The sequence below is a fragment of the Cynara cardunculus genome, assembly GCF_001531365.2.
Source record: "Cynara cardunculus var. scolymus isolate 2C chromosome LG 8, CcrdV1, whole genome shotgun sequence".
Classification (NCBI taxonomy): Eukaryota; Viridiplantae; Streptophyta; class Magnoliopsida; order Asterales; family Asteraceae; genus Cynara; species Cynara cardunculus.
The window spans coordinates 21,160,303-21,172,097 of record NC_037535.1 but is presented as its reverse complement, the minus strand read 5'-3'; the positions used below and the strand labels follow the sequence as shown (position 1 = coordinate 21,172,097).

Below are 11,795 nucleotides of genomic sequence, written 5' to 3'. Positions count from 1 at the left end.
TTATGATATCTTCAAACATATATTTTATTCAAAAATAAAAACATCATCGCTTTCTCAAAATCACATAAAGTCATATTATAACATCGACTGAGATAAGAAATAAAATGAAATATTAAAATCATGATGTATCTCGCTGCATTGTGCGAGTACGCTTCTAGTAATTGCTAAAATAGAGTTGAGGGGGTGTTTGGGATTGCTTATTTGAAACAACTTATGCTTTTCTACAAAAACACTTATCAACTTATTATAAGTCAGAAGAATTTAACTTCTTTAAAAACTTCTTATTACCAGTTTGATATCGGTATAAGTTGTTTATCCAAACACACAAAGTGCTTATTACCGGTACCACACATAAATAAGTTAATAAATTGTTTTTATAAGCAATCCCAAACACCCCCTTAATGTAAAACTTTTAAAAGATTTTGACTTTTCATACTCCATTAAAAATAAATTAAACTATAAGAAATTCAATTTGATAAAAAAAAACTTAACGTCATACGTACCAAAATATATCGGGTAATATCTAAAACATATCAAGTAATTATATTTTGACTTGACATCTAAAATATTACATATTAAAAAAAATAACAATTTTAGATTCTAAATCTAGTTAGGAAATAAGAAATCATGAATTATCGATTTAATTGAAATAAATAATATGTTTAATTTATTAATTAATATATAACGTATACCCGTCTCCATCCCCTTCCCCGGTTTAAAACAAAGAGGATCCCCGTTCCTATTCCCTCTCTCCGGTTTATCTTCAATCGGGGCGGATGTACCGGGTTCCTGACTCTAATTATTATGGAGGAGGAGGACCTACAGTTTAAGATGAAACAAAATTGGAGAGCCAATTAGGAGGGTTACATACGCCCAATCAAAAACCTAATCCAAGATCAAACAAATATTCGAGAGCCATTTAGTTCTTAATCGGCACCCACAATCCACCCATTCATCCCTTATTCCCTCAGTGGTTTTTCTGGCGTCTTTATTTTCTCTCTCTCCCACCGCCGAACGAAACCGTCGACAAAAGCAAAGCACAATCAACGATTCTTTGGTGAAACGTTGTCGACCCACCGGCGCTAATTTGCCTCATCTTCACCGGTACAATTTCCGATTGATTTCTTTACTTGCTTAACATGGGTATTCCAAATTTTCCTTTGATTCGGTACCACTTAATGTTCAATTAAGCATCTGTATTTGCGTGTTGAGTTGTTGTTTTGAATGGGAAGAGGGGATCTGAGTTCTTGCTATGTGGGTTTGTTTCTTATTGATTCACGAACTAAGAAACAAGATTCACGAAGAAATTGCTTCCTTAATTTCCATCCAGAAGCCAGATTTTAGTGGGTTTTTGAGGTCAAACCTACTGTGTTAGATGACGAATTTCTTACAAAGATTGTTCTTTTTTCCATGGACTGTTCATACAAAGTCATGTGTAGGTTATTTTCTTCTGGGGGTCTGAATGGAACCAATTTGAAATCCAAAGTCAAAGTACAACTCACTTTCTTCAATGGGACATCTGAATCGTTTGAATATGGAATTATTCTGTGTTCAGTACTGCATATCGATGATTTAATCTTTCTACTTACTAAAGGTGATTTAATCTCAGGAACCCAATTCTATCAGCCCAGAATGGTGCTAATTATGGATCTGGTATACAAGTGACAAACTGTGGGGACCTTGCTGATTTGTTGATTGTTATTCTGTGCTTAAGGTCGTGTTTGTTGTAAGTTATACCGGATGCAAGGTCGAAGAGGTATTTTTGATACCTTCCCTGAGACCGTTGATCTAAACCAGGGGCCTAATTCTAATAGTAGAGGTATCAATGAGTCTGATGAATGCAATAACAGTTTGTCTCCCACAGAAAGAAGACTGTTAAGTGATGATCTTTCTGGTGAGTTGAATTTCAGTCGTGCGAATGCGAGTGATCATCACAACTCTCGAAGTTTTAGTAGCTGGGATGTAGGCGAATCAAGCTCTAGAGCCAATCTACATGACCAAGTAGTTAATGATGGTTTAAAGTTGGAACAAAATTGGTCCTCTCCATTTGGCACCCATGATTCAAGATTTAAAGAAAGACAAATTGATCCATCAAATGGCCAACTATGTGATAGTTTTGGTGCTAGCCAGTTGGCCAATGAGTCAATGAGTGTACAGGGTTCTGGTTCTAATCATATTCCTATGGATGTAGATTTGAACCTTGGATATGGGGGTAACAATAGCAATGATGGCGGGCATCGTATGGGATTCATGAATCTTTACAAGTCTGGTAGTTCTGAAATGGAGGCTAGTTCTTCGTCTAACGGTATTGGGACTTCTTCTGAATGTGGGACGGAAGCTTCTTTTGGTAATTGGGGTCTTTCTTGTAAAAGAAAAGCATTAGAAGGTACTTCTGGAGAATTTTTTGGTTCTGGGAGTTCAAGTTACTTTCCAGAAACTGAAAATATTGTTTGGCACACACGTCCTAACGGTAATAGTGGTTCTAGCAGCCTAAGTGCATCTTCATCGATGCTCAATTCTCAAGAACACATAAACTCAATAACTGGAGTTGGCGTGAGAGATTCCAGTTCTTTTACCATATCGCAAGCTGGAAATCCCGGAAGGTTTTCTAACGGTGGCTCATCTCACCAGTCCTCTAGACGATTCTTGCACAATGAATTTCTTGATCAGACATCCAAAAGGCCGATTTCAATGTCTGCCAATCCAAATCATCCTTTAAACCTACAACCGCCTAGAAATGTACTTCCTTTTCCATGGGGTGATAATGTGAATTCAAGAAATGGCAGTTCATCAAGTTCAGAACTTCCTCCAGAGAGTGGTTCCAGAAACAACGAGCAGCATCGGAATTTGGTGCAAGATTCCGCTAATTGGAGCTTAGCCAGTGGGAGGGCAAGCACTAGTGGAGCTAATGCTGCATCTGGTTCTCATCCTTCTAATGCTGTCTGGATGCCTCATTTCAACTCCACAACACAAGGTCAGCAGAGATTACCCGAGTTTTCTCCATGGACTCTTTTCCCATCTTCCGAGGCCGAATCTGTAGGTCACCGAGGTCGTTTTTCTCCATTCCCCATGGGCTCTTCTTCCAACTCAGAGGAGAATGTGCTCTCATCTGGTGTTAATAGCCAGGGACGTCATCATCGACCTTTCTTAAGGCCAGCGCCATTAATGGAGGTGCCAAATGATGAGTGGCAGGCTTTTACTGCTGATATCGAGGGAAGACACAGGCTGGTATCTGAGGTTCGTGCTCTTACTACATAATTACACAAATTTCAATTCTATTATATGTGATTTTTATGTGTCTCGCCTTTTGATTTAATGAAACATATTGTTATCAACATGGCGGACACAGATTTTATGGATGTATTCGGAAGTCATGAGGTAGCAATGTTGCATGTGTAGTATCTGTTGGTGTATTATTACGTACGCATGACAATCTTTTGGTGGGTATGAAGAAGATTCATGTTTGCAACAAATAAAAACTCGCGTATATTTCTATGCATAACTACAATGAGTATGTGTGAGTAAGAAAATAAAGATGATTAAGAGCGGTGAGATTTAGCAAACAAAACCTCAGAATTATGATCATTTAGACAGTAGGTGTGTAAATATACTGATTCTATACCGGTTATGGATATAGATACGTTCAACTGTAATACTATATATATATATATATATATATATATAGATAGATAGATACACACAAGACAGTGTGACACATCCTCTCCCTTTTAACGGCCTTCTTTCACCGGCATCTCAACATCGACAGCCCCCTCTCACCAACCTCCATCTCCCCCTTTCTCTTCCTCCTTTCACTCTCCATCAATACCCAAATCGACCTGTATCTTTTGATGGAGATTGGAGAGTGAAAGGGGGAGATGGAGGGTGGTGAAAGGAGGCCATTGATGTTTGGATGCCGTGAAAGGGAGAGGATCTGTCACACGGTCCGTGTGTGTATCTACATATATAGTAATGCTTCAAAATTTTAACCGTCCTCGTGAATTGACTCATATGACTTGCATCAAAAGCAAAGTTTACGTTCATGTATAGATGGGTTTACCTACAAGTCTCTAGTCATGCTTTTATCCTTCCATAGCTTCAAAAGTGTATTTAGGTTTGCATTCTGACATTCTAGTTTCTTTAAGTAGACGTAACGCGTACTTTTGTCGTGATACTGAAACCTAAGCTTTGATCTGCATGCTCAAGAATTGTTCGAGATCCCCAAATCCCTGATTCCAAATTCCCGGGCTAGAAAATTCTTTAATCCAAGATTCTTCTCTTGATAATCTTTGGTAAGAATCATGTCGTTCACATAAACGATGAGTACTTCCTTATTTCTAGTGGAAGACTGCATATATGATGAAACTAATAACCAAACTTCATAGCCGCTCTCGTGTGCCGTTGGTGATTGCTTGAGTCTATATAGTGATATCGTTAGCTTACGCACTTCGTTGGGGAGTTATTCTAGCTTCCAACCCTGAAGGTCTTGCCATGTATACCTCTTCTTCTAGATCTCTTTTCAAGAAGTCAAATTCTATGTCTAGTTGGAATAATATATATATATATATATATATATATATATATATATATGGCAAATGAACCCACACACCCTCCTTACCTTTAGTTAAGTTTGAACCCGTCACCTTATCGATTTCCATTTTACAGATGCGTCAGATTTTGAATGCGTTGCAAAGAGGTGAAAACTTACGAGCTGAGGTCTGCTGTTTTCTTCTCTGATTGCTTATCATTTGCATTTCTATGCTAATTTCAATCATCCTCAGATACGATTAAACATAGATTCTTGAAATCTTTTCCAAATTTCCCCGTGAAATCTTGAAACAACTCTCTGTCGTCAGGATTACGTGCTGTTTGATCCATTTATAAACGGGGTTGCTGAGCTGCATGATAGACACCGAGATATGAGGCTAGATGTCGACAACATGTCTTATGAGGTAAGAAATTTCAAGTCTTGTTTTATCTATTCTCTCTTAAATATGGTTTTTACTTTTCCAAACTATGAATTGTTATCAGGAATTATTAGCGCTGGAAGAACGCATCGGAGACGTGAAAACCGGGCTGAAGGAGGAAGTAATCCTGAAGTCGATGAAACAGAGAAAACACGTCTCGACTTCAAATTTGGAGCCGTGCTGCATATGCCGGGTGAGATTCATCTTTAACTTGTCTTAATTTAGCAAAGAACCCGTGTCGTTTTTACAGTTCTTTTAGGTTCTTATTTTGTTGAGGTGACGGAAATTGTATTGCAGGAAGAGTATGAAAGGGGAGATGATATTGGGAGCTTGGAATGTGGACATGATTTCCACACAATTTGCATTAAGGAGTGGCTGGCAAACAAAAATGTATGCCCCATTTGCAAGACCACTGCTCTTTCTATATAATTTAGTAATTAGTAATCAATGGTGGTATGTTTTATGTTATTATAAGCACAGATTTAATGGTCATATGACTCTATTTATTTATTTATGGATAAATTTATTTCAAACACTTGTTATTTTCTTCCTTTTGTCCTTCCACAATATGATATCCACTGCCCCTTTGATGACATTCACATGTAAATATACGAAGAGTATTCACATGTGAATGTATTGTAAAACAAAATAGAAGTGAATGAATGGAAGAGTGGGATTTCATGTCTGTAAAACAATTTTAATCAACATTCCCATCTGCATGAATCGTAAGATGATCAAAATTTCCCTTTTTTTGATAAACCATGTCATCCAAATATATATGTTCACAGCTATTGAACATATATACGATCGGATTGGTCGGGTTTTTGAGCACCTTTAATTGCAACCACTTTGAATACTGAATTATTTTTATGAGGAGTTTTGTTTTATTAAAAATATTTGATTTACGGTTGAATAAAAATAAAAATATTATATTATACCTAAAAGTAGCATTTTTTTAAACCTAACTGGCTATTAGAGCATCTTTAACAGATTTTTTAAAATTCTGCATATAAAAAATTACAATATTGATTTTATTATTAAACTATTACTTTCATTTGATAACAATAATATTCCTCTAAAAATTTAATTCTAAAGTTTTCTATTGGTGGAAATATGTTAAAAAAATATTTCTCTCTCATTGTAATCATTTTTGGGAAATTCTTTAAATTTGGAGAATTTTACGCTCTTTTTTCTACTTTCTTCATTTTACCAAAAAAGTTTTGAAGAATCTATTGGAGCAAAAAACATGTTCAAAATTTGCGAAATTTCTATTTTGTCTATTATAAAAAATCCGTCGTAGATGCTCTTAAAAGATAATATATTTTTCATACTTCTCTGTTTGAATTCGTTATTAACATCGGTGACAACGTCATTCTTGATTTTCTCCAGTTTCGTATAATCGTATCATGTGGGCTGCAAATGCACCGTTGCAGTTAGCTAGTTATCAGTTAACTTAACTAGCATATATGGTAAGACCTTCCATCTTTGTCTCCCTTGAACTAGGTTGGATTATAGTGAATCCGCAGATTAAATAGAGTTTAACGATAAAGATTTAGAAAGAGAGAGAGAGGGAGAGGAGTTACGGTGACGATGCATGCTTTTAGGAAACTTAAATAGTTAAAAGATATTGATATTTTCTATTTTAAATTCTACCCCGCCTATAAAATTACCTGCTATCGTTTGTTTTCAATTTCACATTAAATACAATTAAATTTTACATTATATTACATCGTACGTATACAATTCTAGATTTAGAAAAAGTATTAAGAAAATATGCTGATCTTTTGTTTCAATTCTTTCCAAAATACCCTTTCCTAAAACCCCATGACTTCTAGTTCCCACGAACTTGAAACCCAAAATTCAATTACTACGATACATCTTATTGATTGTAACAGATGATCTTGATCATGCATTTCCGTAGTTGCAAGATTAGCTGATCTTCCGTACTACAAAGAGTTGGTACAGAGGTTTGAGTTCCAAAATGTAGTAACAGCTGTGGAATGTGAAAAACATAAGGTTGACAAATGTAGTGAGTTGAAGAAAGCTGAGAATGTTGAATACGACAACAATAAGATCGTTGAAGAGTAATTATCAACGTCTTTATCATTTGTATATGGCTTGATATTATTACACATCTTCTTGATTAATTGTGTTCAGTTGACAAAACTGTTTAAATTTATGCATTAAGATTACGCGCCTTCTTTGAATATAATAGTCGATGGGTTCAACATATACTTCCAAGTTGCTCGATTGATTTCAGTTTATCAGGTTCGCTAAGTACTTGTTTAGAATAGTGTAAAATCTATCTTGAAGACGAGAAGAAATATCGTTTAACATTTTCTTGTTAAAATATAAATTTGATAAATGACCTGGTTTTTGAGTTTGAATATACATATACAGAGATAAAACTGATCTTGTTAAAAAAATATTTTTATATCAGTTCCCACGGATTTGTAAGATAAACATTTTCTTGTTAAAATATAAACCGCCTAAATATCATACATTGTACAAACCAATCTCTCGATTATTGATTTCGTCTATTTTGAAAATTTTAGGTGGTTACCAAATCAGTTGCAGATATGGTTTTGAGTAAATTTCGAAACCGATTTTGTGACAATCCTGCTTTTGGGATTTCAGGTCAGTACCTTAATTCAGGACCTTTATTGAAAACTAAGTCTTTCTAGGATTTAGCCCCGATGATCAGAGATCATCTTGCTTATCTCCCAAGATTAGTTTGTTAGATCATGTTTCGGCGGGTAACTAACCAAATTAGTTTATGCAATGCCAAATAGTCTTGAAATGTTTCATAAAAATAAAGTTGATATTTAAGTCCAATCTTTTTATTTTAAGCTGCCAATTAATTTTAAAAAGTGGAGTTTTAAAAATCTTTTGTCAAATTGTTTTGTTTATTTAAAATTATTGGGGTCTAGTATTTAGAAAATAAAAGCATTTTGGGCTTGGGTCTTTAGAGGCCAGCCCGTTCCCTCTCAAAAACCCCATATAAATACCCCTTTCCTTTTGAAAATTCTTCATTCTCCAAAACTCCAGCTGTTCCGTTTTCTCTCTCCCTCTCTAACTTCATCACCTTCTAACCGATTCTAAACCTCCTTGCAAAACTCAAGACTCTTGTTGTCCGTGAGACTTGTTCGTGTCATCCTGTCAAGAAAAAGGTATGTCTTAAAAGCTGTTCTATTTTCTTTTAGATATCCGAAAGTCTTTATCCTTCTCCCTACTTGATTCTTTAAGTAAAAATTTTGGGATTTGAAGAGGAGAGATTATTCATCCAAGACCTGTATGTGTCTTCGTTGGGATAATAATCTATGACTCATGTTCTTTAATCTCTAAGAAAGAAGAAGAGAATCCTTGCATGTGAAGGTCCGATCATAATCTCGGATGATAGAATCTTGCATGCATCTTTAAATCAGTTTTCTCATCTTGTAAACTCGCTGGAATCGAAATTTTATTTGTTTTATTTTTCTGGAATTTCTTTGATGATGTTTTGTGTTAGAGTTTTGATTCTTGAAAATGTTGAGCTTGAGACCCCTCCCCATCATTGCTACCATTATTGGGCATGCAACCGGTTTTGGGAGGCGTGTGACTCAAGGTTGTAGAATTTTTGAAAAGAGTGTTAAACCCACTCAAAATTTCTTGATTTTGATATTTGACGGCTGTCATCATTATTTTGGCATGACATTTAATGATGTCATTATTAGGATTTTGGGAGGTTCCTTTTTATTTAATAATAAAATATCGGCCTTATTTTATGAAAACGCTTGATGGCTTTGCAATGGGGATAACTTTGTTCTACCTTAGGCAAGAAACCGTTGAGTAATGTAGCGCTGGTTGGTCTATGAGGAAGTTCGAGCAAGTTTAGGAAGCCTCTAAAAGAAGCATTCAGATATTCGTCAAACTTGTGAGTTCTCACGGCCCCACTTTTACTGTTTTTTATATTTTATGGGGGAAAAACATGAGATTGAGCAAACTTTGCATGTTTATGTTATATAAAAATTTGGGACTAAAGAACTGTTTAGTCGATGCTTGCTCAAAACTTTTGGACTAAAGAACTGCTTAGTCAGACTCTGTTGAAACCTCTGGACTAAGGAACTGCTTAGTCGGGTTATTATGTTTTGTTTTGATAACTATTGTTGCACTTAGAATAAATGCTAAATTGATGTGCTTGGGAGTATATGTTTCCAAATAAAAGTCCCCRTCCGTAAACGCTACTTGTTAACTCGGGTACATCCCCGAGCCGTGGTATTGTGGATAGCCGCTATTGTGTTGACAGTCCCACCCAGAAAGGGGTGCACAATTACCTACGTTTTTCTAGTCTAATCATGTGGAATTTGGACCACCGCTGAATTAGTACTCTATCGAACTGTGGGATCTAAATAGTGAACGGGCTACTTCTGGTTGTTCGAAAGTTAATGGGGCAAATTGGTCAGGTAAGGTTCAGTAGCGTCTCAAGTTTTTACATCGTGAGAGATTTACATTTATTAAGTGCAAAGAATTCGCATAAGTTTGCTACTACTTGGTTTATGCATTGAAACGTTTTATGCATACGAAAACCCGTGAACTCACCAACTTTTTGTAGTTGATCTTGTTTTGTTTCCATACTTTTCAGGTTCTAAGTAAAGTTATTTGGATTTTTTTTGGAAGCATACTTGAGCATGGATCGATTAAGTCAAAAATTTGAAGTATTTTGTGAACGTCTTGTAAAGTTCTATTTTCTGTTATGTCGATGAATTGTTTTGTTTTTTAACAATTTGGATCAGTGTTATTTATAAACCGTCGCTATGACTCGCTTGTCTGTTACATCTCGTGTTTCCGCTTTAGTGGGGTGTGACAGATTTAATCCACATTGTTTACATCGATTTGATAATCTGCAGGGACGATTAAGATTGATCTGTATGGTGTGTAAATTTAAGCGGTTTGTATTTGATTTGACCTCTCTCTCTCTCTCTCTCTCTCTATATATATATATATATATATATATATATAGTAATAAATGGAAAAAAGTAATTTAGTAATATCCACATCCAGACAATTCATTATGCTTTCAATTATGCCACATCAACTTTTGCAATTATCATCTATACACGTACAATTTACTTTCACCTTCAAGAGTGGTCCCAATTGCAACATTTATTAACAACTTTATAAATTATTATATACATTTTAATTACTTTTTAATTAATATATGTTGTAATAAATAATACAATCATTTTATTTATTTTATAGTTCATTATTTTAATCTAATATATACTTTATTAAATTATATCAAAACACAAAATTTATTAAATTAAAAAAATTACATATAAATAAAAATGAAACATTACATTAATCATTGTTTTCTTCAACCAAATTTACTTGCAGTTGAGTTGATGTAATTTTGTTTGTACTACTTTATTAGTCGTGTCTATTAAATTATATTATATGTAATTTTATAGATTATATTATATGTAATTTAATTACATTATATATTTTAATATGTATAATTTTAATTTAGATAATTATAAAATTTAATGTTTAATTATATTGGAGTTGATTGAAATGCTATTTTTATCTTATTAAAAATAAAATCGTAATAATTTTATTCAAAATAAAAGATATACACATAAATCCCATAGTTTATGTGACAAATCAACTTTTGGTTGCTTATTGGTCGGTAAGCATTTACAAGATCACTTGTCTTACACGATGAACATGTTAAGGGTCGAGAATTTTACATAGTAAAAGAGATGATAAAGATGCACATTCTTACCAGGTAAAAAGTGAGGGTGAAAACTCTTACCCAGTAAACTGTTTCTCGATAAAATAAGTTAGAGTGCTAACTCTTACCAACTGGTAAATATTTACCAGATAAACGACTTCTTACTCAGATTGATTTTGCTTTCTTAAAAAAAATCTGGAAAAAAACCTTTTTATTTTAAAAGTAAACTTTATCTAAAATAACGTGATTATAAATACATAGTTTGTGTGAGTTACTCACGTTTTTTAGGCGATGTAATATTATAACTTATAAAGAATGCTCGTAATTTTATTCATGGTTAATATGTGATTCTAAGTTGTTACAAATACTTTCGGGGATTCATCATGCATCATGAGGTTTGTACTCCATCCCGATAAAATAAGATTCCGCTCTAATTATACCATTCTGTAACGCCACAAACCGAAGCAAACATAATAACTTGATCAATGATCTTTAAATTAACTTAAAATCAATTAATAACGTTCTTTAGTGTTTGCTGTTGATTTGTAAGTTATAGAGTTAATCAGTTGATTTTGGTCTGAGACGTTACAAACAAGAGCAAATTGAAGAGGCGCCGATTGGGTATATGTTACAACCACAAATTTTTCCGGATATAGTGTGAAGTTGTTACCATTTTATTTGGTTGTCAGATATGGTAAAACTACAGATATTTTTCGAATCCACCTGTAATTTAAAATTTTATTTTTTTTATCCATGTAAGACAAACTCTCACAACTTTCATCACATCTAAAATTTCACTTTTCATTGATATAAGATGGATGTCATATGAACCTTGCTACAACTAATTAAAAATTGATCTTGTTTAAAAGATACTAGAAGAGTACCCGTACAATACATCGAGACATATTTCGATTTTAATGTTCTATTTTATTATTTGTCTCTGTCGATGTTATAATATGATTTTATGTGTTTTTAAGAAAGCAATAATGATTTTTATTTTTGAATAAAATATAAATTTAAAAAAATATATCAATGTTAATATCAAATCAACTATTTAAAAGTTCTATTTTTTATGTAATTTCTTTGTATAATTTATTTTTTATTATAATTTAATTTAAGTT

At 33.8% G+C, this 11,795-nt stretch overlaps 1 protein-coding gene across 3 annotated transcripts; it reads left to right on the top strand.

The window, feature by feature from the left end:
- Positions 1 to 917: 917 nt before the first annotated feature.
- Positions 918 to 5,497, top strand: LOC112517255 (E3 ubiquitin-protein ligase MBR2-like). 3 transcript variants are annotated; one of them, XM_025124630.1, is made up of 7 exons: positions 938 to 1,104; positions 1,610 to 1,894; positions 2,192 to 3,237; positions 4,663 to 4,713; positions 4,854 to 4,949; positions 5,029 to 5,157; positions 5,262 to 5,497. In XM_025124630.1, the coding sequence occupies exons 2-7, from the start codon at positions 1,741 to 1,743 to the stop codon at positions 5,391 to 5,393; spliced, it is 1,608 nt and encodes a 535-aa protein (XP_024980398.1). In that variant the 5' UTR covers positions 938 to 1,104; positions 1,610 to 1,740; the 3' UTR covers positions 5,394 to 5,497. The 3 variants fall into 3 exon arrangements, with proteins under 3 accessions (XP_024980396.1, XP_024980397.1, XP_024980398.1); XM_025124628.1 differs by having other exon boundaries at positions 918 to 1,104; positions 1,610 to 3,237; XM_025124629.1 differs by having other exon boundaries at positions 937 to 3,237.
- The last annotated feature ends 6,298 nt before the right edge of the window (positions 5,498 to 11,795 follow it).

Coding starts and splice junctions, on each gene's coding strand:
- LOC112517255 (XM_025124628.1), top strand. CDS start 1,741: ATGCAAGGTCGAAGAGGTATTTTTGATACCTTCCCTGAGACCGTTGAT. Junction 4,950..5,028: donor TCGACAACATGTCTTATGAG/GTAAGAAATTTC, acceptor AATTGTTATCAG/GAATTATTAGCGCTGGAAGA. Junction 5,158..5,261: donor AGCCGTGCTGCATATGCCGG/GTGAGATTCATC, acceptor ATTGTATTGCAG/GAAGAGTATGAAAGGGGAGA.